The sequence below is a fragment of the Dinoponera quadriceps genome, unplaced genomic scaffold (assembly GCF_001313825.1).
Source record: "Dinoponera quadriceps isolate SergipeBrazil2010 unplaced genomic scaffold, ASM131382v1 scaffold453, whole genome shotgun sequence".
Classification (NCBI taxonomy): Eukaryota; Metazoa; Arthropoda; class Insecta; order Hymenoptera; family Formicidae; genus Dinoponera; species Dinoponera quadriceps.
Genome location: NW_014554678.1, coordinates 609,826 through 633,936, shown reverse-complemented (window position 1 = coordinate 633,936; position 24,111 = coordinate 609,826). Strand labels below are relative to the sequence as shown.

The window sequence follows — 24,111 nt, the reverse complement described above, 5'->3', positions numbered from 1 at the left end:
TTCCTGTTGTATAAATTAAGTGGAAGTACAGATTGACGAATAATCAGAGAGTCATGAGAATATAATCGTTAAGCTAATAATGCGTCAATGCCAGGCTAAATATCGACTCAAGTATCTTATCGGCGAATTCGCCAAATGCGTCGATAACCGAAAACCTCCTGCGTAATAAATGATTTCACATACCTGAATATATATGATATACCGCTGTTCGTTCCGGCGTCTAAGATTCTGACTCCCGGCTGCTCTATTGTGGCACTGATACTCGTGGGAGTGCGATTTAATGGACGAAACGCGCGTAAAATAACAAACGACACCGACGATAGCCCGGTTAAATATTCCACGAGTCGACGAAATATTTTAACTGTCAGATAAAAACGATAACTAACGCATAACCGATATGCGCGATACACGTGTCGCACACGTGCACACGTCTCGTAACGTAATGGAAATTTTCGGAAAAGTGCACGAGATTAAGTTTAACCGTCTTGAAGGTCAGGAATGTTTTAATTGCGTTGCGATCGCTTAGCCTCTCAATGATGGAGGGGGGAAGGGGGCTCCGGTTGACGATAGTTGCGGTATGACTTTTCTGCCTATTTTGTTTGGATACAAGTCGCGTATTTTTCCATAAGCGAATTTTACATTGCATTTTCGAGCCGGCGCATGCTCCCGTGTCGCACGTGTATCGATGTCCGCTTACAATTCTCGTCGATCGATCGAAATATGTATATTTCGTCGGCTTTCTGAAATATTCGATCGAGCTCCCGTCGACGTCGCATTAATTAACGCACGTTTCTTCACGTAATCGTGTTTAGTGACAATACCAGGTCGGAAAAATAGGAGCTGGGATTTTCGATCGGGAAGCCAAGACAAAGGGATGCAGGACGCCAAGGTGCGATGCACCATATATTCCAGGTGAGTGAAATAATTGGATAAACTTACGGAAGTGAGGAGATATTCGAGTCGAAATTTAACGGCAGCAATTGTTTTAATATCATTGTGAGACAATGGCCTTTATAATGTTATATGCTCGACATTTTCAATTGATTGTTCATATTCTATGGAATGTGCAGGATTGAAATAGCGGTGAAATTTCGACTCGGGTAATGACTGAAAGCCGCAGCATTTATCGGACAGTTTCATTACAGAAATATCGTGTATTTCAATATAGAGTGAGAAATATGACAAATACCGTTCAATAATTCGATCACAACCAAAATCGTGCTTACTTATCAGGCGCACTTACACGTGTTAGCCGGGGTAGCCGCGAATTCGCGAGATAAGCAATACAAATCGTAATATTTACGAAAGATATCGCTTGCTAGAGCGTGATTTTGCGGCTGGGAAAGTAAGTACGTTTTTGGTCACACAATAATGACGTTTTAATATTGCGCTTAAGCCTAGACTGATATAGCGAAGAGTAAAATTTACTCGCTCGGACACGATCTTTGTATAAGTTTTGCGGATTTATTTTCAAACAGGGATCCACGAATCGCCTTGCGATCTCTTTTCCTTCTACAAGTTGATAAGTGCGGTTCTACGATATACGAGCAAGTTTCACTCGCCGCTACTGATATAACCGACAATAACTATGCTGTTTACCATATACATACCTACAGACTGTGTTTGTCCAGTCAAAAATTAATGCGACGACACTTATACCTTGTATAATTCAGTCAATATGTACAATTCATTGACCGTAATTATTATGCTGAAAAAAAAATCGAGTAAAAGGAGCTACGTCTCAGGGTTGCGCGAATTCTGTTACGCAAGTGATCGTTTGCGTAACACAAGCATTTGGGTTGCACAAGCAATAGTTGCGATCGAGGAAAAGTGGATAAAAATCGCAGATCTCAATGATCTAATGCAGAAATCTCAACTGCAAAATTTTATCAGCAGTAAACGATTAACAAAACTGAAACGCAGTTAGTATATGACGTAAATATATTTACATGATATATAAATATACCTTCAATAACCAAAAAAATGTATCTAACTGCATGATAACAAATGATTCTACTCTTGATAAAAGGCAAATAAATTGGATAATAAATGAGACCATTTCAGTCAATTAAATTTTAAAGTTTACACAAACAAGAAGTCAAAGGAACACGAAAATGTTGCTGAAAAGATTAGAGTAATTATTTCATCGTGTGCAACCCTGTAAACAAGTCCCGTTTAATTCGACTCGAGTTGTTTCAATGGATTTGTTTTTTTTATTGTGTACACATTTAATTCTACTCGTGTCAATAGTAATCGGAAAACATAAAAGACACGAGAATAAAATCGACGACAATGACAAGTTATTATAGGCGTTAAATCAGATCGACACCTGATCGAAAGCGCGAAGCGCCTGTGAAGGTATTTCAATTTGAAGGAAAATTACGACCTCGGTTATATCTTTATAAAAAGATACATACACCATTGTGGTCATATTATGCGCATCTGTGTTGAAAGAATGTACAACTAGATTATCATTACCACACGATTAGAGCGGTTTCTCGCGTAATTAAGATATATGCATGCATTATAATTAGTCCTCTTCGATAAGGTAATAAAGAAAAATGCGATCGTTAGCGACCCGGCCGCGCATCGAATTTACATCAGAGAAAATATAATGGCATTCTCAGGATCAAGTCAGGATTCAAGTATCGGGATGAAGCAAATTTGTCGCATAAATTGCGATTGAAGCAAATTAAGTGAAAATTGAATCAGATCGATAATCTGATGTAGGAATTTCAATTGGAAAATCTCGTCAAGAATAAGCGCTCAACTGAAACGTAGTTGAAACGTAGTTCTGATGTTAAATTGTGATGCTAAATTATGATGATAATTGTTTTTCATCGGGAGAATACAATTCTGTTGCAAAAATTAGAGCAGCTCGTCATATACAATTCTGAAATTTAGTTTGTTCCACTCTATTCGAGTTGTTTCGACTGATCTTTTATTTTATTATACCTCTGATGCGACACGATACGCGTGCGTTTATAAGAAAGCCAATTTACATGACGTCACATGATACGAAACGAAACCTTTTGTCCCACGAAATGCAAATACGAGCAGTACAGATTTTGTTGAAGACAAGACGACATTTGTCAGGTCTGAATTTTGCCATGCGGCTCCACAAAATGACCGAGTTTCCTCGTAACTTCCCAAATTTCGGTTCGACGTTGACCTACGCCTACACATTCCCACCAAACTTTAAGGATCAACAGAGAATCTCGAGATTTTACATTGTATAGGTTATGGCGCCATGATGTTAAGTATTCACCTACAATCGTTTTCTTCATGTCGAGACTTAACGAGAGAGATTTCGAAATGATCTAATATTTGATCATCTCAATATTCGTTAACATCGGAAACCCATATGACAAATGATTTCACATACACACCTTGAGATACATAATGTATGTTAGTCGTGTCTCGAAGCTCCCTGTCTTGGCTTCCCAATTCAGTATCTTCGCTCCCGGTTGCTCCGTTATGACACTTCGAATGAAACTCTCTCATACCACTAATATTACACCGACACTACCACCGATATACGCGTAGATACGATTCAACTCAGGGAAACGCACGTTAATTAACGTCTTGAGATACACAATCAGCCGCCTGATCACTTCGTGCGGGACGCGCGCCAAATTCCCGGCGCAACGATAGTACAAGCTGCGTTCGGTTTCGGAGATATCGGTTTGCTCTTAAAATGATCTTAAGATAATCTTTCGAATATCTACCTGATGAAACGACTTTCCTGGAGCAACCGGAGCAAACCGATGTCTCCGAACGCATTTACGGTCGTTGCACTGAGTTCTGTTCTTTTCAGCTGCATCTTGTTGCTTTTTGCAATACTTGAAATGAAACAGGTATACATGACGTACATAAAATCAAATATGTACACTTTATTCGCTAATTAGACGTATATTCACACGCTAAATAGACGTATATTCACAATTTGATAAAAAAAAGGGGGAGAAAAAGACCAAGATTGCAAGAGAGTGGAGAAGGAGCAGCTGAAAGGTACAGATCGTAGTACCGCAATTCGTCACGCTCGGTGAGGACGCGATGTACTTTATAACGTACGAAATATTTAATTCGCCCGACGGTAATTTTAACTAATAGCGAATTCGATCATCCGCACTACACCGTATTAATGCATACCAAAGACTGCCACATATAAAATATCCCAATACAATGGCACCAACATAAGCACTTTAACAATGAAGATAATTAACGTATATTCTGCTAAATATAACGCGACAATATCACTATCAAGTGTTCAATGAGCCCCGCGCCAATTTCACGTGATTTTCCATTCACGCCGCGTAGGTCACCGATAATCCACAATTACCGCAATTTATTATATATTTTTATTATCTTTATAGAATATATCTTATAATATTTATAAGACTACAAAAATTATTATTATGAACGGAAGAGATAAAAACGTGAAGTATGCATTATGCAGTCTGAACGGAAACATATCTAACATGACCCCACACGGCACTCAACATGTTAATCGTCGAAAAATGCTGTTTTTTTTAATATTTATTTAAATAACTGCTTCATGTGAAGCAACCTTTAGTACGCACCAATCCGATGTAACGCGGGTGATCGAATTCGCTATAACGCACCGATAAGTGCATGTTGCATTTTTTGCCAACACGATCACGGAACGATACGCGACGGGAGCAAGCGAGCAATCAGCAAGAATTGTAAAATCACGCGTGTTGAACGTCGACCGTCGATCTCTGACGATGAACGGCGATTACATTTGGCGGCCGAAAGATGACAACACAATCGATACTACTTTGGAAACATCGCGTACTATCGGCGGACGAGTGATAAACATACGACGCGAAGCGACGTAAATGTATCGTTATTGTTTGTTGATTAGAATTTCCGTCTGCTAATTAACACGAAGCATTCCGCCGGTTCTCGAAATATTTAATCGGGCTCTTGTCGGTGTCGCGCTAATTAACCTAATCTGACTTCCGATCGAATCGTATGTCAGTGCAAGTGAATATCTGAAGTGCCATGACGGAGACAACCGGGTGCCAGAATGCTGGATCGAAAAGGTAGAACGGAGAATGAAGAGACGTGAACAGCGATACATCATGTATTTTTTCAGGTACGTCAGATATTCAGGTGTCCGATTTCAGCGGACGTTTGACGTATTTGAAAATAGAGAGATACTTGGGCCGAAATTTAAGTAGACATTCATGGATTGTCATCATTTGATAAGTGATTGTGACTTCGAAAAGCTCGGATTATTCATCAATCTGTACATGTGCCTATTTCACACAATACAAAGTATTGATCCAAATACCCAAACAACGGTTTACTATATAAGTCTATATGATTAATTGTACTTTCAATCAAAGATCGTAAATAATTTACAAATATTAAATTATTTTTGAATAAGTCCTTTTTTAAGGCTCGAAAAAAGGGGACGTAAATAAACAATATTGATATAGATGGAGCAATAGCTTATATAATGTTAAGCCTCGAAATTCTTTATCGATCCTTGAAGCTCGATGAAATTTGCATGGCCAACATAGAGCTAAAATTTTCGACTCGGGTTGCGCCATAGTTATATTAATGCGAGCGATACAACTTTTAGGTTGTATTAGTTGTACGACGATATTTAACTGACGTTTTTTGTACTGATTATTTATAACAATATACCTTGGTATATATTGATCAAGTAGGAGGTCATGTAATTTTTTATTATCTACAATGAAGTCTGCTGACTCGAATTCCTCGCGGGTCACTGTTTCTAAACCTTAATTAAGTAATCATTGTGCGCGGTGATTCATTCGCAGATTCGATATTGAACTGTCGAATTGATATCGAATCACAGCTAATTTCCGCACAGAAAATAGCGAACACTGATACTTTTTCCCATGCCTATGCGAAAAAATCAACCGACCAAATCACCGGATGGTAGAGACGTACATGTACAAATCGTTACATTACAATATAATAAGAGATATAATAATGGTAATATATATAAAACCAGATAAAATTGTAAAGTGAATTCTATCAAAATAGATTTAAAGGAAAAGGTGACAACAAAAATTATTCATGGTTCCGTATAATATTATACTATATAGGTACACATCCAATTTTTTGTAATACCAGAATCGGGCGTTCATGTTGTTCGTCGCCACCCACCTCGATAGTTTCCTCCTCCGCCCGGCCCCGGTCGTGACGACGAGTAATTCTATATAAGATCAAATGAACGATATATCTGCATTAGACTCATTTCATATACGAAGATGTTCTACTAATCAAGAACAACGACAAAAATAACAACAGGGCTTAGTTAAGGCATAGTTAAGATAACCATGCGTTTCATGTGTTTCTAACGAGAGAGACAGATGAAAAACAGATGTTCGATTTTGCGTTAAATGTTAGATCTTGAATGATTCAGAATGCACGTACCATTCCGCGTTGACTGTTGTAGCTTTGCTGGGCGTTCTGGTAACTCGACATGTTCCGCGCGGATTGCAACTGGTGATTGTTGTAATGATTACGGGACTGTTGATACTCATAGGGCCGCGGTGGATAGTTCCTCGAACCGTAACCGGATGCCCATGGTCCGCACATTTGACTCGAACCGGCACTATCTTCGTAACCGTAGCCCGATTGGTAGCCGCTCTGATAACCTGCAAATACAAAATACGCACGATAGTATTAACAGGATAGGAAAGCAACGTGTATCTTGTATATAAAAAAGAATCGCCAAATAGGGATAACACATAGAATAAGAATAATATTTACGGACACTTTTTGCACGATATCGGTTCTTAAAAACGACGATGATCAAATGCTCGCGGTGATCGTCGCATATACGAACGGCATTTCTAAAGTTCGCGCCGGATTGTCTCAAATACGCGCTCAAAATGCATCTTAAACAAACTCCGACAGACAATAAAGAAATCGGCCATTCGGGATGGCTTAACCCTTTAATAAATATTGCCACGAGTAGTCGGTCGCACTGAATGCGTAGTTATTCCCGATAATTAACACACGCGAGGCCGGGATGAGGGAGGGACAGGGGGACGGACGGGCGCAATATAGCCGCCTAGATGAATGGAAGCGTGGCGACGCGTGTCCCGCGTTCTCAAATAATATGCAGCGTGCGTAGGACCCGGCAACGTCATTGGGATAAGCAGACGCCGCGTGTTTGTTTGCATCGTGAAACGTCATAATAGCGCTACCGAGCCTGTCGTTAATAAGGGATTTTCGAAAGTGCGCTTCGCCAGCGGGAACGCGGAGCCTCATAGATGTGATCTCGCGGTGAAAGGACGCGATACAACATTCGCCCGGGTATGCAAAAGAGGAGAGCACGCGACTGTTTCCGAGCATTGTTTGGCTTTAACAGTTTAAGTTGTAGTGAATGTCACCAGACGGTCACTGGTTATCGACACAACACAGCTGAATTGAGATATGTTACTTTAATTATTTCAATACTCAGGATAGGGAAAGGAGAAATTAAATATGTATGAAAAATAATTGGGACTTGCACAGTATAATTTTATGTTAAATTCAACACATTTCGCATGTCCCAAACGGTTCACATAAAATTATGTGTTAACATAAGGTAAATGTTGAAAAGTGGCACAAAAATTATGCCAGAAATCAGCACGAAATTAATATAATAACGTTAATTGACGCTGAAATATAAAATGTGTTTTTAAATTTCAAAATTATAACACTTACATATATTGAATATCGAAAATTCGAATCGAGGAGAAATATGCACGATGTGCGACGGAATCGGCGCGACGTAACCGCAGAGAGAGGCTAAGATTCCTTGAGTAACGAGAGGAAAACGCGGGAAAAGAGGAAACGCGGAGACAGTGAGGCTCGCGTTATTTCGCGCTCGACGTTGCGCACAACCCCCTTGCACCTCCTTCTGCCGCTCTCGATGGTTCGCGAACGTAGCGTTCTCCTCGAAACATCGAATTCTCCCTCCCCCCTCCCCCCTTCTTCTCTCGCTCGCACGCGCGTTCCTCTTTTCGGTCGTCGCGGAGGAAAAAAATTGAAAGAGAGATATAATGATCGTGCTGACAAAAGGACAAAACGGCCGTGCGCACCCCGCGACGTCGCGACCCCGTGACTCCCCGTTTGAATATTTATAGCCTGGCTTTCGAATTGCGAGATGGTTGATGCTACATGGGAGCCAAGGGGGAATCCGGAATAAGAGAAGGCACGGGCGTGTGCGAGCGCGCGGGGGTGGTTTGTTTGATGTGTCGCGCGTTGCGGGTGGAAATCAATTTTAATTGAATTGATTGCGCACGCGGCGCGTATGACGAGTCGAACTCGTCGTGCGAATTCGCATAAACTATACCGCGAGACAATATCGCGGGACTGATGATAATACTTCGTGTTATTGCGCGCGTGCTTCAGTCGCCGGCGAAAAGTCACCTTCGCGAAATATTTCGAGGATTTTCATCGTTCATTAGATCTCATTATATTAAGCGATATTAATCGAGTTTTACGAGTCTGGCAATTTAATAAAGTAATGCTTTCCGGCTGAGGCAATATTTCCTGCAACGTCACAAATTTAATCCGTCGCGGGAAGATATAAATGTTTAGCGTGTAGTGGCGCACACGACGAATTAATCTTCGGGCAAACGCACGCGATGGATCTACTTTCTACGCTAAATGGATCCTCGATTCTAAAACTCTAAATAGCTCGAAATAAAAATCGAAATNTTTATTCATTAGTTGGGGGGGGGGGAGGTAGAGGATTATAAGAAGATTATAATATTAGAGTTCTGAGACTCGTTTAACGTGTGGATTCATCGCGTACGTTTGTTCGGAGATTAATCCGGTATATGCGTCATTATACGCATAAATATATCCTACCGCAATAACTAAAATAACATATCGTTACAACATCCACGATAAGGTTTATTGGTCGGTCTATCTTTCCTTTGGTAAATGACTAGGAGAATCGTTATAAATATCACCAGATCGATTCAACGCTGATTAACCAACAGTTGAGCGTGGCAAGAGCCGCGAAGAGAATCGTGCGTTTCTGTACGTATTCGGCGACGACGCGGGCCGCGATTCGCAAAGTGGCGCAACTCCTTAACCCTTCGGGATCCATCGGCCGTGCGTACAAAGGCTATCACTGACGCACGATAATCGTATAGTTTGGTTCAATCGAGCTCGTAATGGGAGGCGGCAAACACCACGTCGATATCATCGAGGGTCGAAGGGTTGATCTCTCGCGCGCGCGCGCGTCCGTCCGAACACCAGTTATAGACTTCCAACGTGTCTATGCGTGTGCCCCTTTTTCCCCCCTCGAAAACCCAGAGCCTTTCCTCTCGTTCCTTGTGCGGCAACAATAACATCCCCCGTAGACTCCGGGCGGCCCGCGTTGTCCAACCCCCATGGTAATCCTCACCCTCGGCTCCGGATAGAAGAAAAGAAAGAGGGTTTAACAGTTTACACGTCGGATCATCCCTCGTTATTGTTGCGTTTATGATAATAACGCGCCGCTGCAGTCGGCTGGCGCGCGCGTTACTCGTCTTGCACACGCTGTAGCTTATCACTGAGAAAAGCGTTCGGAATATAACTGCATTACTCATATTTCTATTCTGTTCTAACAAAGCAGCAGTGGCAGCAGTAACAAATAAACGTTATTACATCGTTAACAATGTGGTAGCACTTACGAAAAAAAATGGCTCTCCTGATTGCAATTATTTCACTAGACGATTACAGTCACGAATACCAAATACTTTCTCCTCAATGTAATTTGTAGCGAAATTAACATCGCTTTCTTCCCATGCACGTGTGCCGTATCGATCAGAGGTCGGGTTTCGAGAGGAATGCAAGTGAGCCGGCCGTGGGCAACGTCAGGTGTTACGAATGTCAAAGCAGTGTTACGAGTGTCAAAGTCTTACCTCGACGGACGCGTCTGAAATGAATCGCCGATAACACGCACGAGTGGCGGACGAATCATTAACAATAGTGAAAAAGGGACGCACGTCCGGTTACGAGATGGAACTTCCGACGGTATGAGCGAGAAGCGAAATTGTATCGAAAAGCGGACAGAAAAGCGGGCAGGATCGTTGAAAGAAGGACAAGGAGAGCGATTCCCATTCGTATATATGCCTCTGTGTGTGTGTGTGTGTGTGTGTGTGTACGTGAGCGTGCGCTACGTAGAGGTACCTCTACTCGCCATGGGTATTGGATTGGATTGGATTGCCGCGTCAGCAATACAAACACTCGAAACCTCGATGTGGGTCGGCTTCTCCCGTTCCTGTTTCAAACTGAAATTTCCCGTCCGCGCGTTCGATCCGCACCCGCCGCACACCGTATCCGAAGATATAGCGCTCCGTCCCCAGGAAGGGGGATTCATCGCACCTATCGTCTTTATCGAGCTTATAAATGACGGGATCAGCCGCGACGTATCCATTATCCCTCGCTACATCTAACGACGATGCCTCTCGCACGCTGCATTTACGCAGTTCCAGTCGCAATCCGACGTCGTGTTCGCGTGAATTCGTCGCGTGCGGAGGGACTAACGTTGATCGTCATGGAGATCACAGGTGACCGGCGCTATGATATTGCCGCGTCTCTCTGATTTATGTTGAAACTATAATTTTCTAATTGCACATAACGAAGTTAAATAAAGCCAATAGGGTCCAATGAAACTAGCCGGTACTTATTTCATAAATTGCATTTAGTTAGCCGGTTAGTTCGCTTTCTGAAGCGCCACGGGGAAAAAAAAAGAAAAAAAAATTCATTTGAGCACACGGTCGAGTGGATGACGGTCATATTTAAAACAGATCCCGCGCGTTCTTTCTCGAAATTCGCGAATATCGATTTCCCGTGGTCATCGACGTCCGCGTGGTCAACTCTGACCTCCACGTTTTTTCTCCTCCTCTCTCTGCCCCTCTGTCTTTTTTTTTTCTTAAGAAATCGTCATCCTTTTATCTTATGTAAACGTTATTCCTGTCAAGCAGTTCCTCCACAGTCTTTATATGCTTAGGTGGGTGTAGGTAAACATTGTACAGCACGTGTAAGTAAAAGGTAAGCTAAATAAGCGTCTTCCCCCTTTCTCTCCCTGCCTTGTCCTCCTTTCATGACGAGTTACGCGGCCATAGGAGCGCGTGCACGCAGCATCCTCCGTCGGGGACGCAGTGGAGACGATGAATCGATCGGAATTCCGAGTTCGCTGCGATTATCGCGTGGAGAAAAATCCCCCGACATCCCCAGCTCTCACGACGAGATAATTCTTTCCTCGCGCGGAAAATGCGCGACGGGAGAACCGAAACGGCGAGCATTCAATTAGCGTTCACCGCGTTATCGTTCGCGAATGTTCGAGATACGCGAGCACGCTAATTATTCCGCCGGTTTCGGGCCTTCTTGCTCGGTGCTCAACGATCGGGCGCGATAAAGCGTGCGCGCTACGTCGAAGGAAAGTAAAAGGGTTGCAAGGAGATGAAGCTAGAAACGCGGGGTGATCGACGAAAGCGGAGAGGCTGGAAGAGAGGAGGGCTGGGAAAAAGCGCGCCCTCGTAAACTCTACCTGGCTGCGAGAACAATGCGTACACCCCGATGCGTTCACCCCCGTAAAACCCGCCGACCGGTACAAGATGGCGCCACCGGGTCAAAGTACCACTCGGGCGATTTCTGGCGGCTTTGTTCCGCCCACCACTCGTTGGTAGGGGAGCGGCGGAAAGTAGTGGTGGGGGGATGCAGGGGAGAGAGCGAGAGGACAGAGGAGGGAGCTGGAATCGATGGAACTTGGAGGTTGCCGCGTGTGTGCTCGCGGTGCGTGCGCGAAATATAGAAAGGCTCTTCCTCTATGAAGCCAGTTAGTCAAGCGGGCAGTAATTTCTCACACTCATTTCACGCATCTCACCGCAACCTTTCCCTCCCCCTAGCCACCCCTTCATGTCAGTCGATCCACCCGAAGGCTTCGCCGTCGCGCCGTCTCATTTTCTTCCTTCTTCTGTTTCTTTCCCTCTTACTCCTTCACCTCTTCTTCTTCTTCTTCCTCTTCCGCATTCTTTTCTCGCTCGTTGGCCTTTCGTATATACGAGAGTATTCGCGTTAACCTTCACGACGAAGAAACGAACCGGCTGCGACTCAAGACTTTTCTTTCTTACTTCTTGCGTCCCCACCTTTTAGCCAGCGATAATGGAGGCCCTCGAAGGCGGTTCTCCTAGTGCCTGGACGAGCCAGTCGGCGAAACGAAACGAAACCGAAAGAGCCGAAGAGAGTCTCGACGAGAGTCGAGGTGGCGTTCACTACCGACAATTCGCAGTTTCTTCGTTTCCTCTTTATTCCGTCTCTCGTCTCCTCCTTCATCCTTCTTAGACCATGGCTTTCCGCGTTCGTGATCACTTCGCAAGAGGGGAATGTAACTTCTGAACAACGATCTGCTTCGTGAGAGTCACATATCTATGAAAAAATCACGGAATCTCCTCACCTTCGGTTCTCTTTCCTACGAAGTTACATTCAGAGAAATAATTAGCCACAGTAGGTAAAATCTAGCTGTGACAGTTAAAATAGGAACAGCTAATGTCGTTGTTATCATGGCTAAATTTATTAACTGCGGTAGCAACGATATTAAAAGCAAAATCTGCTGCAACGTACAACTATATTGTTCGCTGTAGCGCTTTAATTCGAACAAGTAATAAATTTAGCTGCGGTAGCAACAACATTAGCTGTCTCCATTTTAGCTTCTATGGCTCATTCTTTCTCTGAGCGTAGGCGCGCAATTTATGGAGCGAAAGCACGACATCGAGACAGTGTCAGCTTAAACATCCCCTCATAGATGCAGCGCGCATTTAATTTCACGACGAGTGACGGCCCGACAGCGATCATTTCAAAACCGTAGCTGCTAAATGTTCAGCCGTTTGTCGAAACAATTCAATCTACGCTTCGACGAGCTTTGGGAATCAGCGAAACCGAGGCTCGAGTGCGGAAAAGCTCCGATTTCCAACCGACTCGAATCCAGCAGAGCTTTCCAATTGCGTTTCGATATCGATGACCGGACCAGTCCCATAGCGTACGGAGGAATGAGAGAGACGGGCGAAAAAGCCACCCGTTTCTCCTCCTCGTTTCTATGTAACCGATTCCGTCTACATTTAACGAGCGCTTTGCTGCAAGCGGCCGTCAAAGCGGAAAATGCGCGTAATTGCCGCACGGTCTTTGCATCTGAACGCGGATGCATCGTTTCAATTTGCTCCTCCGTCAAGAAATGGACTTTCGATAGTGTATCTGCCTCGCCGGTCGAGTAAATTTCATCCACGTACCAGATCTACACGAGTATACACGTGCTGTCGAATGAATAAAATATATACCGACAGAAGAGTTTGGTAACAAATATCGAAATTTAGTTAATACATGCCGACTGAATGTTTGACTGCTACAACCAGATAATTTAGTACTGTACTTGTACTGTAATTCCGAATATCGTATGTACTGTGTATATATCCGGCCGACCGACGCCGATTCTACTGTGAACGGTTTTACGTTGCGTCGCGACGCGAAAAATTCGGGAGCTGTGAGCAAGGTAGTACGCAGAGGAGAAGGGCAGGACAAGGCGCTCAGAGGAGCGGGACAAAAAAGGAGTGGATCAGAGAAGGACGAGGAATACTTGACCCTCTGGCTGGCTGGATGCCTGCCGTGCACAGTCGATCTCGAGTCGCTGCGCCGGCAAATCTCTGCCGTGCGATACGCGTTAATAAACGCATCGGGATTGTGTTGGCAACTCGTCCGTGTACTCTTCTTCCTTCCTTCCTCTTCTCGTCCCCCGTTTTCCGTGCTTCCCACATTAATATTCCTTTTGATTTTCATTTCGCCGCTCGATGTTTCTCTCCGCTATTTCCGCTCTGCCTTTCTCCATCTGCCGTCTCTGATGCTTCCCGTTCACTCTTTCTGAACCTTCTTGCGCCTGTTTCCCCGCGATCATTGCTTCGATGTAACCGTGCCTTTCGTTCTCTTCCGTTTTCCCTTCACTGTCTTGCCTCGCTTCGTTTCGTCACGCGCCTTCTTCTCCTTCCGCTTTGCCCGCTTTTCCGAATAATCAAAGTTCGCTTCGCAGTTCGGCGTGTATTCGCTACTAAGTGGACGTACGCAGACGTACGCGTGTGCGTGAATCAGACGCAACCCAAGTGAAGCGTGCTCACACACAAAGAGACACGCACGTTCATGGGGGAGCGTCGGCGGGAAGGGTGGATGGCAGCGAGAGATGCGGGAGTAACGTGTTGACTCTCGCAATCGTGCCCCGCTCCTAATTTATTTGCAATTTTACAGGGGGAGCCGGATTTTGAGATACCGATTGTCGCGATCGGCGATCCTCCCCGGCACCCTCGAGACGCTCGAATTTGATCGGTAGCGATTTCGCGTCGGATATCACGAGCAGCGATACACACTGATAGAAAATTACAGCCATTTTCGGCGCCAAAATATACTCTCCTTTTGTTCTAACCACAAAGATAGTAGCAGCAATATGCATGTCAAGTTATTATCACTGTTACTATAGCAAACATTACTATAGTGTCTAATCGCTGCTACCATTTATGTGGTTGAAATCAAGAAAGGGTACGTTTGGCGCCGAAAATAACTATACAACTCCTTATCGGTGCACTCACTCGGTGTAATCGAATGTCTTGCTTTCACCGCGTTATCTTTCGACGACCGATTGTTCCGAGTGTTGTCTTCTCCTCGACGAAAATACCGTGGCCACCAGGAGGATGGGGAAGCACCTGTGGAGGAGAATCTGAACGGTCCTAATGCGGGATGCGGATCACCGCTCTCACTTTTCATCCGAGAGAGGGAGAGGAAGAGAGAAGGAGAGAGCGGGGAGATTTCGCGGAGCCGCGATTCGACGATTCGCTGCTTATCTCGTGGCCTTCGTATCTAACGCGCGAACGCGCGAATACGCGGCAGCGAGCACGAAAGAGACGCAACCCGGTGGCAGTCGTGTCAGAGGCGACCAATAAATTTATCGAGCGGGTGTTGGCATGGAGACTGCCGGACAGAACTCGGTTGGATGACCCGGAGGGCGATGAGAGGGCTCTCGAGAATCCTCCGTGAGACCGTCACGGAGAAATTGGAGGCAGCCACGGCACCCACGACCCAGGAGAAGGAATGGGAAGAAGGGCGCGAGGGGAGGGGGAGGTGAAACGTGTTCGAAGGTAGACTGTATGTAGGTGGGTGCGCGCGGAAGGAAGAGAGGAAGAGTAAGAGAGAGTGAGAGAGAGAGAGAGAAACGGAAGGTGGAAAAGGAGAAGGGGGAGGGGGGGATATCGATTCCTCGCGGTGATCCAATCAACGATGGCGCCTTATCTGACGCCTTTGCCGGTGCTTTAACCCGACGTCCATTAGAGATGATACGTTCAGCTTTGGTCTCGCGCGAATGATCTTCGCGGTAACTCAGCGTGTTGACTGCTACGGCGATTTCCACGGATTGTTCCGCGGCTTAATTGAACTTCGAGATTCCGCGGTAACCGAAGTTACAGTGAACACACGTATAAATAATGGGGTCTCCCGACGCACACATACTCGGCAGGTTTCCTTAGCTCTGTCGACCGCGATACTTAATTCGTCGGTTCAGCAATTAGTCGCGCTTTACGCGCAAATTAATGAGAGAGACGCGGCGAAATTACAGAGCGCCGCGATTTGCGACTGGCGATTTTCGCGCGCTCGCGAGCAGTATCGCGCGAAATATATCTCGTCCGGTTAAACAGCATATCCTAATTAACATCGGCCCGCGTGTGATCGATTATCAGTCCTCTGATGTTGTTTCGACGCGACGCAACGGTCGTGCCACAATTTGCGTTCGTTTTCGCTCGCGAGTCCCACCAATGTTTCTCTCTCTACCGCGGAGCCGATATCCCCCTCCCTCCCCCGTTGTTTACAACGAATATCGGGAAAACTCGGGAGTCACGCGAGCAAGAAATAAAAAGGCAAGGAAAAAGAGAAGGATATATAAATATATATATATTTCCCATAGTTAGCGACGCGAGTTCGCTAGCCGTGCCACTTCAGATTAAATCAAGCCTGTCCGACTGCGCCATTCGCAAAATCTCGCTACCGTTGCATCGGCTTTCGATATAACGACGCTCGGCGGAATCGCGATACGTACGTAAGCGGATATGTTACGAGCACTGAAACTCATTACGACGAACGCGCGACGGCGAATACAACGCGAGACGGTGTATCGTTGAGGGTACGCCCCATGTCAATTTTCCACTCGGAGATGTGTAACGTGACGTTTCCTTCCGGAAGAGGGTATCAGAGACGCGATAATTTGAACTTGACAACAAGTCTCGCGCCTAATACCTCGCGATCGGCTCTTGTCGTCGTCGTCTTACTTTCGTCGAATTCCCGTCGAGACGAACACTCGATGATTTCCCTCGGGAATTTTTCATCTACGTCGCGCGCATTCGTCGTTTCGCGCGACGATCATGCCCAATAACCTGCGCTAAAGGCTGGTGTCGTTCGCATGCGGATTGACCGGCGCGTCGGAGAACACAAAAACGAAGGAGCCTGATCGGCAGATTCCGGAGGAATTCAAATGCACTTTGGAGCACGTGCTCGAGTTATAGGGAGCCGTTCGGATATACTAGTGAGTTTGGAATCAAAGCGAGGGCTCTTGGCCTCTCTTCCACATTATCTCGGATGCATGCCTACACACGCCCACCACGCTCTCGCCCTATTCTTATTTTTCCATTCTCCTAAGTCCACGGGATGACTACGCTCGAGTCTATGTTTTCCTTTTTACATTCGCGGGGTCTCTCAATATTTGCTCACGGCGTCCGCCTCGATGATGGAACGGCCGAATTTCATTCCAGTCTTCCGGTATTTCGTTACCGATTCTTAATCGGAGATCACGTGTAGAAAAAGAGAGAAAATATAATTGGAAAGATAGCCATATACACACACACATAAGAAATTGTAGAAGTAATATAAGCGATAATAAAGTTGTAGAAATAAATATCACGAGAGAGAGAGAGAGAGAGAGAGAGAGAAATCTCGAAAGAAGAGTATTGTCTCTTACCTGTTCTAAGGTTAAACATATTTGAACCCGGCAGTCCCGGTCTCTCGACGGAGAGCACTGAGAAAATGCTACAAGAGACTTTTCTCTATCTCGAGATTCGCGATTAGGTGATATTCGATCTTATACACGATCACTCCGGGGAGAAGTAAACGAGAAGGGCACGCAGACGAAACGAGGATGAAAAGTCCGCGAGAAAGAGCAAGAGCGTCGCGAAAGTAACTCTCCGAGTGAAGGAAAGAGAGAAGACGATGCGGTGGGAGAAAAAAAGAAAGCAAGATACACGACAGAACGTAACTGAGAAGCGAAGACTGATCGACGTATCGCGAAAAAAGAGGGAATCCAGCGCAGAAAAGAGAGAAAAGAAAGAAAAGAAAGAAAGAAAGAAAGAGAGAAAGAAAAAAAGAAAGAGAGACAGAGAGAGAGAAACAGAGAGAGAGATGGGTAAAAAGGAGGAACAGAGAGAGAAAGAGGAAAAGACGAAACGTTCGCGTAGGAGCGAGTAGCGCGTTGAAGAAGAGGAAGAAGAAGAAGAAGAGAATGGTCCTTGTGCAGCAAGGACCCCAGGATACCGGCAAGGAGTATCCTAGAACTGTCGAGGATGCTTCAATCCCATCGCCCTCTTTTTCGTACCCCTTCCAGGAGCTCCTCCATTCCCTCTTTCCTTCCTCTTTCCTCTGAGCCTCTCTTTCCAGGCTGTAAATATGCCCCACCCGCGCGGCCCCGTCAGGATTTGCTCCTCGCAAAAGGAATCGTCGTCTCCTTCAAACGCTACACCGACATGAGGGGTGTCGCTTCCCTCTTCCACCAACGGATTTCGGCCCGCCTCGGTTCCCCTCTCCCTTTCTCTTGCCCTCCGCTCTATGCGTCACGAGACTTTCGTACGGATTGCGAAATCAAGGGTTCTTCGAGAAGCCTGAAGTAGTTTTGACGTGTAGATGCGTGTAGATTTCCCGCCGAAGGCGGCGCTAGCGAGAGGAACCTGAGCTAGGCTATTCCGTAGGCTTCTTTCATAAGTCACTCGTTGAATAATCGCTTGCCCCCACTCTTTGACGAATTTCCGCTTTTGACAACTTACTTGAAGTTTGCGCGAATGTTAACGCCACGATGACGACTTAACATGCGACTGCCATGAACTAGGAGTCATCGGTGACCGACGTTATGATTTTATCACTTCTCATTCATATACATTCATATACTAATTGCATCTAACAAATCAAATATGTGACCAACAGGAATTTATTTGACGAATATATGTACCGGGAAGTATTAATCGTAACTTTGATTACCGCAATTTTAGTTAAGCTTTGGAAAAGCCCACAGATTTTTCAGCGTGGCGGTCAACGCATTAGTAAATTCGACATAACAAAATTTTTATTTCTCTTCCAATGTTTGCTTTTACATAAATTCGATAAATAATAGCGAGACTCTTTTTATTGTATTCGCACTCGATTCATTGACACTCGGCACGGTCTTGCAAGATCGAAGCGCGATCCGATCGAGCCGCAAATATGCCGAGAAGATGAGAGGAGGAGGGGATCCGTAACCAAAGGTTCCGCGTTTGAGCTCGGTGGAACGTGGCCGATCGCACACGATCGTTAGCCGAGTTCTCGAAAATACGAAATTGGATCCTTCAGGAATGGGACGGTAGGTCAACAAGTCGGGGCCGGCCAAAGCGAGATCGTCGGAAGCGCGGGCGATCCGGCTAAAGAGATCTCTCCACCTCAGCTATAGCTTTACGAAAGAACGAAACCCGATACGATTTGCGAGATTCCGAACGTGTCACGGACTCCATCGGCTTTTAAATATGTGCCTTTGGCACTTCGCGTTTCCGATGACGCAGAAGACGATCTTCAGAGCTGATCGGCACGCGGTCGACAATCCCAGGAGACATCGTCAGCGTAAACCTTCGATACATCTTGCAAATTTTTATCGCGTGCAAGTAGATCTCGAAGCGATCGAGGAAACTCTTAAAAAATAAAATCGATGTTGTGCGGCGGGCCAACGTAAAAAAAAAATTACGTCCATCACGGTGGCGGAGGAGCTTACACAAAAATCCGATTCTCCGGATGATCTTCACCGTTCACTATGGGAGGGCACAATAGAGGAGTTGAGAGAGAGAGAGAGGGTTGGTGAAGCTTTGGAGGGCAAGGATGGGAAGAGGGTGGTAAAGGAGAGAGAGAGGAGAGGAGAGAAGGCGGGAGAAAAAGGAAAGAGGCTCCGTATTCTTATCCACAATCGTTGTTCCCTCACTTCGCGCGGAAATGAGGTGGAAAACCGCACCCTCCGGGGATCGGCTCACCTTTTCTTTACTTTCCACGAGGATACTAACGTCGGATTTCGAGCACTACTGCGGTTTTCCCGATATTACGGACGCGTCCGAATCACGGAGCGGGGTGCTCGAGGCAACCGAGCGCGAGAAAATTGCGCCAAACCAAAGAAGAAAAAAGTGCCACGCTCGCGCCGAGTTTCCCGCGGCGAGAGGAAAAACCGCGGCCGGGAAGCGGACGAACAGCCACGAGTTTAGGAGAAAAAGGAGGGAAGCTAACGTTTTATCAACGGGGAAGTTACGTACAGTACTGGAGAGAAGAAGTAGAAATTGCTGAAAGCGGTGTCGTGTAATAAAATACTGGCTCGAGTTAAATAAATCCAATTGGACAAGGATAGCAAGTATTTATTAATTTAAAGAATTCGCGAGAATCGACGTATCGCCTGTATTTATTTGAGACCACGGATCATTGTTAGTAACAATCCGTATATTAAAACAGTAACGATGACGTATATAGCAGATTGGAGATTAAGTAATATTGAAAAAAATCATTTCCGAATATATTTCCGTTTGAGGGATCTTTTCTTACTTATAAAGGGGGTCCCCTATTGGGGATCCCGAGCTAGAATCTCCTCTCGTTTGGTTACACCGTGTAGAGTTTTTATCGTGGAAACGAATGCGCGTACCGAGGGACGCGAGAGCTCGTCGACATTTTTGAATTAATCTCATTCGACTGCCCCCTTTATACGGAGGTTCTCCCTCGCATCCTGCGGCGAGCCGTTTCTAGCCGCTTCCCCCGTGCCTTCAAGGTTAATTGGAATGAAAGCGAAAAAGGAAAGAGTACGGCCGAAGGAGAATGGAAAAAAAAACGGGGTGGAGCTGCAAGAGCGGGACGACGTGTGAGACTCCGACGACAACGAATTTTTCCTGCAACGAGTCAGACAACGCACTAGTTGGAAACTCACGCGAGATCTTCGTGTCGAGTTCTAACGTTGTTAATCTTGAACCAACGGGGGGAATCCAACCACCGAAAGCGTGGATTGGAATTTTCTGACTTCCGAAACGCAGCAGGTATAATCGATATTCAGGGTTGGAAGTTAATTTCTCAAAGAATTGCTCGTTACTCATTGAAGAAAGCAACGCGTTGCGTTCATTTTAATTTAGCGTTAATTTTAAAACATAATTCGTCACCGTCATCGTTACTCAAGAATTAACGAGTCGTTAGACGAATGCAGCGAATTCTACAATGACGCTTTGTCGACCAACGTTGGCAAATTTCAGCCGATTTTGTGCGACGATAACGTTAACGAACGATTGGGCATGGCCCGTTGTCGCCGGGCCGGTTCCTCGTGCCGCGAGACGTCCGTCGTCCTTTCCGTGACACGACCTCGGGAGATCGCAGGGAAACGAGGAGGGCCGCAAAAGAATAAAAGGGAGGAAAAAATTAGAGGGCGCGGAACAGGTGTACCGCTCGGTCCCGAGCGATACAGGACCGTCCTTTCATGCGCTCACTCTCGGATATACGGACCATTTACCTTTATGCGCTACTACAAGCCGAGAAGCGCGAGGAGGAACTTCATTCACGCAAGTTGGCTGAACGAAACGCGCGGATCTCGCCGGTGCCTCCTGCCTGAATTTACGGCGCTATCTGCGCTCGACCGAGAGCTCCTGTAAACAGTCGGTCGGTCGGTCAATTGCGGGGGCCACTCACTTCGCGTCAGGTCGTGAGGATTGTAATTCAAGACGACGCCGGCACTGAAGATCCGACGCGTAAGCGAAACCGGAAGTCATCCCCCTGACGAGGAGGATCGTGTTGTTGCGGCGTGACATGACAGGTCGATCGCGCGAGAGACTGGCGGGGTCTCTACGAGTCTTCTCCTGGAGGCATAGCGGATGGAAATATGCCTTTCTGATTTCAAGTTCCGGTTTTCTTATATCTATGAGATTTTCTGCATATATTATTTACATATAATACTGTTTCAGTTTGGGAATGAAAAAGGACAAAAAATCGAGCATTCGTTCAAGATACGTTCTCAAGAAACACTTCTCGATTGCGAAGATAAAATACCGATTGACAGAGTCGTAATCTATCGTCCGTGTCTGAGTTTTGAGACAAGCTTATGGGTCGGCGGATAAACTGATAGGTTTCGAAAAAATAATTCGCAACGTTTTGTATGATGATCCCGCGTATGTGTATAATATTTCGTGATTCGATGACAATTTCGGGTTAATTAGTTGAACGCCCTCGGATCGAGGCTATCGGGGCCTAACAGTCCTGAAAATTCTGCGCTTTCCTCGATAATTTGTCTTACGTATCGTCGTCCTGGCATTATATCCTCGTTCTCCCGCCCATAGCCGCGGGGGAGGATTTTGGTTTTCGATTAGCCACTATAAATTGCACGGACCCTTTGCGGCACACACAAATCGAGATCGCGCACCGACATCGGGACTCTAATAGAATTTGATGCTCATGGAGAATTGGACGTGTCAGGGGGAGGGACGGTCCTTTCTGTCGGACGCGAGGCTCGGTCAAGCGAGGAATTGATAATCAAAGCAACCCCGCTTAACATCGATCGAAGTGGTCCGCTCGATTCGAGTGTCACACTTAGGTAAAACTACTCGAACGAGCTACGTCGCGAAACCATCACTATCATCACTTATTTAATCAATCACAACAATAAGTTGTCCGAAAAGTTTTCACACCGAAATTCTGAAGTTACCGCACCCGCTTCTACTCGCTACTTCTTGTTTTCAACAAATTTAACGAATAAAAACGCGCTGTCTTGAGCCGATGACTTGAACTTGCTATGTTGACGTCTATCGACATGACTCACCAGCAAACTTGCTTTTTGTTTCAAATCTGGCGAATCAGATTTCAGATTGCGAAGTTCGTTTTTCGATGAAATATAAGTGTCCGAGGAACGGGATGTTCTTCACGATTTTTTACATACATTTCGCGAATATATCTCGAAGCACTGTAATTTATCGCGTACTTTTCACTCAACTATTCAACCCCGCTAAGTATTATCGTGGTCGCGAGTGCGGTACAGTGAAGTACAGTGAGTGAAGTGCGACCGACGTGGGACGACGACCGGACTCTACGGAGGCTGGATGTTGAGGACCTGGACCCGGACGGCCGGATGTCGCGGGATATCAACGCGCAACGGTGAGTGCACAATCAGAACGCTCACAAAGTTCAATTATATTACGTAATTCACGTTATATGTCTCAATGAAAATAGCTTTGGTTAACTATGAGGAAAATCATCGAGCGAAGGATGATGGTATAAGAATACTTGGAAAAAATGAAGATTAAGAAATCGGAGGGATCGATAACGCGCGTTCGTAGGGTGCGGTGTAATAAATTTTACTTCGCTGCTTTACCACTTTAGTATTTGCGATTTGACGCAACGAGCCTTTCATCCTTTTTTACCTCTCTTAACGAGACCGCTGATTCCCCTCATATAAATTCGATTTCCTCGTAATTCCTCTTGTATGGAAATATCGAGGCGAGATCGTTGAGACAAAAATATCTTCATCTTTTACACGTGTTTCACACGTCTCTTATGTCGCATGCAAAAGGGAAATCCACACACGGTGATGGATCCTAATGTGTAACAAACCGTTCGCTTTTATTTTCATTTAAATGCGCAACTTCAGCCTTCGGAGTTGCTGTTCTTAAGACAAAGGATTTTTACTTCTCCTCGCGCGTCGTCATCCGTTTCTCGAGGTGTAGCATCGCGAATATCAGTACCTCTCTTTTCCCTTCGTCGTGGCGCTCGTGCTTTTAAGCAAAAAAATGTCATCTTTGACGAGGCCGAAGCACAAGTAGTCGTACGTGTCCTTAAGTGACAGCGGTGCTTCCACCCTAATGAGGCGCGGCGTAATTAGTGAGACTGTCTACCGGGTGGAGTCTTCACGAGAGGGCGGATCCCTCTCGAGGCTCAGTCGCTCGCTCACCCTTCGTTCTCCGGGTGTCCTCAAGCCGCGTAGCGATTTCTCTTCGTCGGTGCGTACGAAAGGATGTGCGTTACCAACGACGCAAATAGATAGGAGGACATCGAAAGAAAGAAATGTTCTGAAAATGAAAAGTCCTGCGACTTTTTCGCAGCTCGTGGTACCGTGAGCGTTGACCTTGTGGATCCTTGCGTTTTGTCAAACACTCCTGGCCATGGGCGTTGCAATATTCCTTTCTTTTAATCGTGTGTCTATTTGCGTCTTTGTTTTCTTAATCGGGACAAACAATCCACGGCAGCGCGAAGAAAAACCGCGCGAGATGGCTGCCATTAAAGTCATTCAGACACAGCTATATCACGCGCGTCGGCAAAATAGCTGACCCCGACTCTCAATAAGCCCCCGACGAATGCAGGGAGGGGTTCTCGCGTTCCCGTTGCGGTTTCGGTGGGTGGCTTTCCGAAGGTGGGAAGGTCGATTTAGAGTACAATGCGGCTCAATGCCGAGGAAATTAGCCGCGGCGCTGTCGGTGACGCCCGTCATCCCCATATACCACGGAAAACAAGCCTTACACGAGCCCCTCTCGTTCGCTCGGGAAGCAAGCGTCACTGATACCATCGTCTATCGGCTAATTTACGTCGCGCTCGGCATCATCGTAGCACCGCGATCTATGACGCGCGGTCTTAGAGGTGCGTTATGCGTGAGCCCAGCGAGCCATTACAGTTTCCGCCGACTTACGGCATTTCACACTTTCAAAGGAAGATCAAGTTTCGATTACAGTTTCTTCAAATCTTTTTAATCGATCGACAAATTTGTCTTTTGAAATAGAGCAAACAAACGAATGTTCGGTTTCAACGAAC

The 24,111-nt window shown here is 45.7% G+C and overlaps 1 protein-coding gene across 2 annotated transcripts in view; it reads right to left on the bottom strand.

The window, feature by feature from the left end:
- Positions 1 to 1,122: 1,122 nt before the first annotated feature.
- Positions 1,123 to 24,111, bottom strand: part of LOC106740771 (5'-3' exoribonuclease 2 homolog) — a 33,928-nt gene continuing 10,939 nt past the window's right edge. Inside the window, exons 16-17 of one of the 2 annotated variants that reach the window (XM_014612142.1) lie at positions 6,439 to 6,662; positions 1,123 to 6,217 (exon numbers count right to left, since the gene is read on the bottom strand). In XM_014612142.1, coding sequence (XP_014467628.1) covers positions 6,146 to 6,217; positions 6,439 to 6,662 — 296 coding nt within the window. In that variant the 3' untranslated portion in view covers positions 1,123 to 6,145. Of the gene's footprint in view, positions 6,218 to 6,438; positions 6,663 to 12,341; positions 12,424 to 24,111 lie in introns of those variants that run through there. The other variant, XM_014612143.1, reaches the window with a different exon arrangement.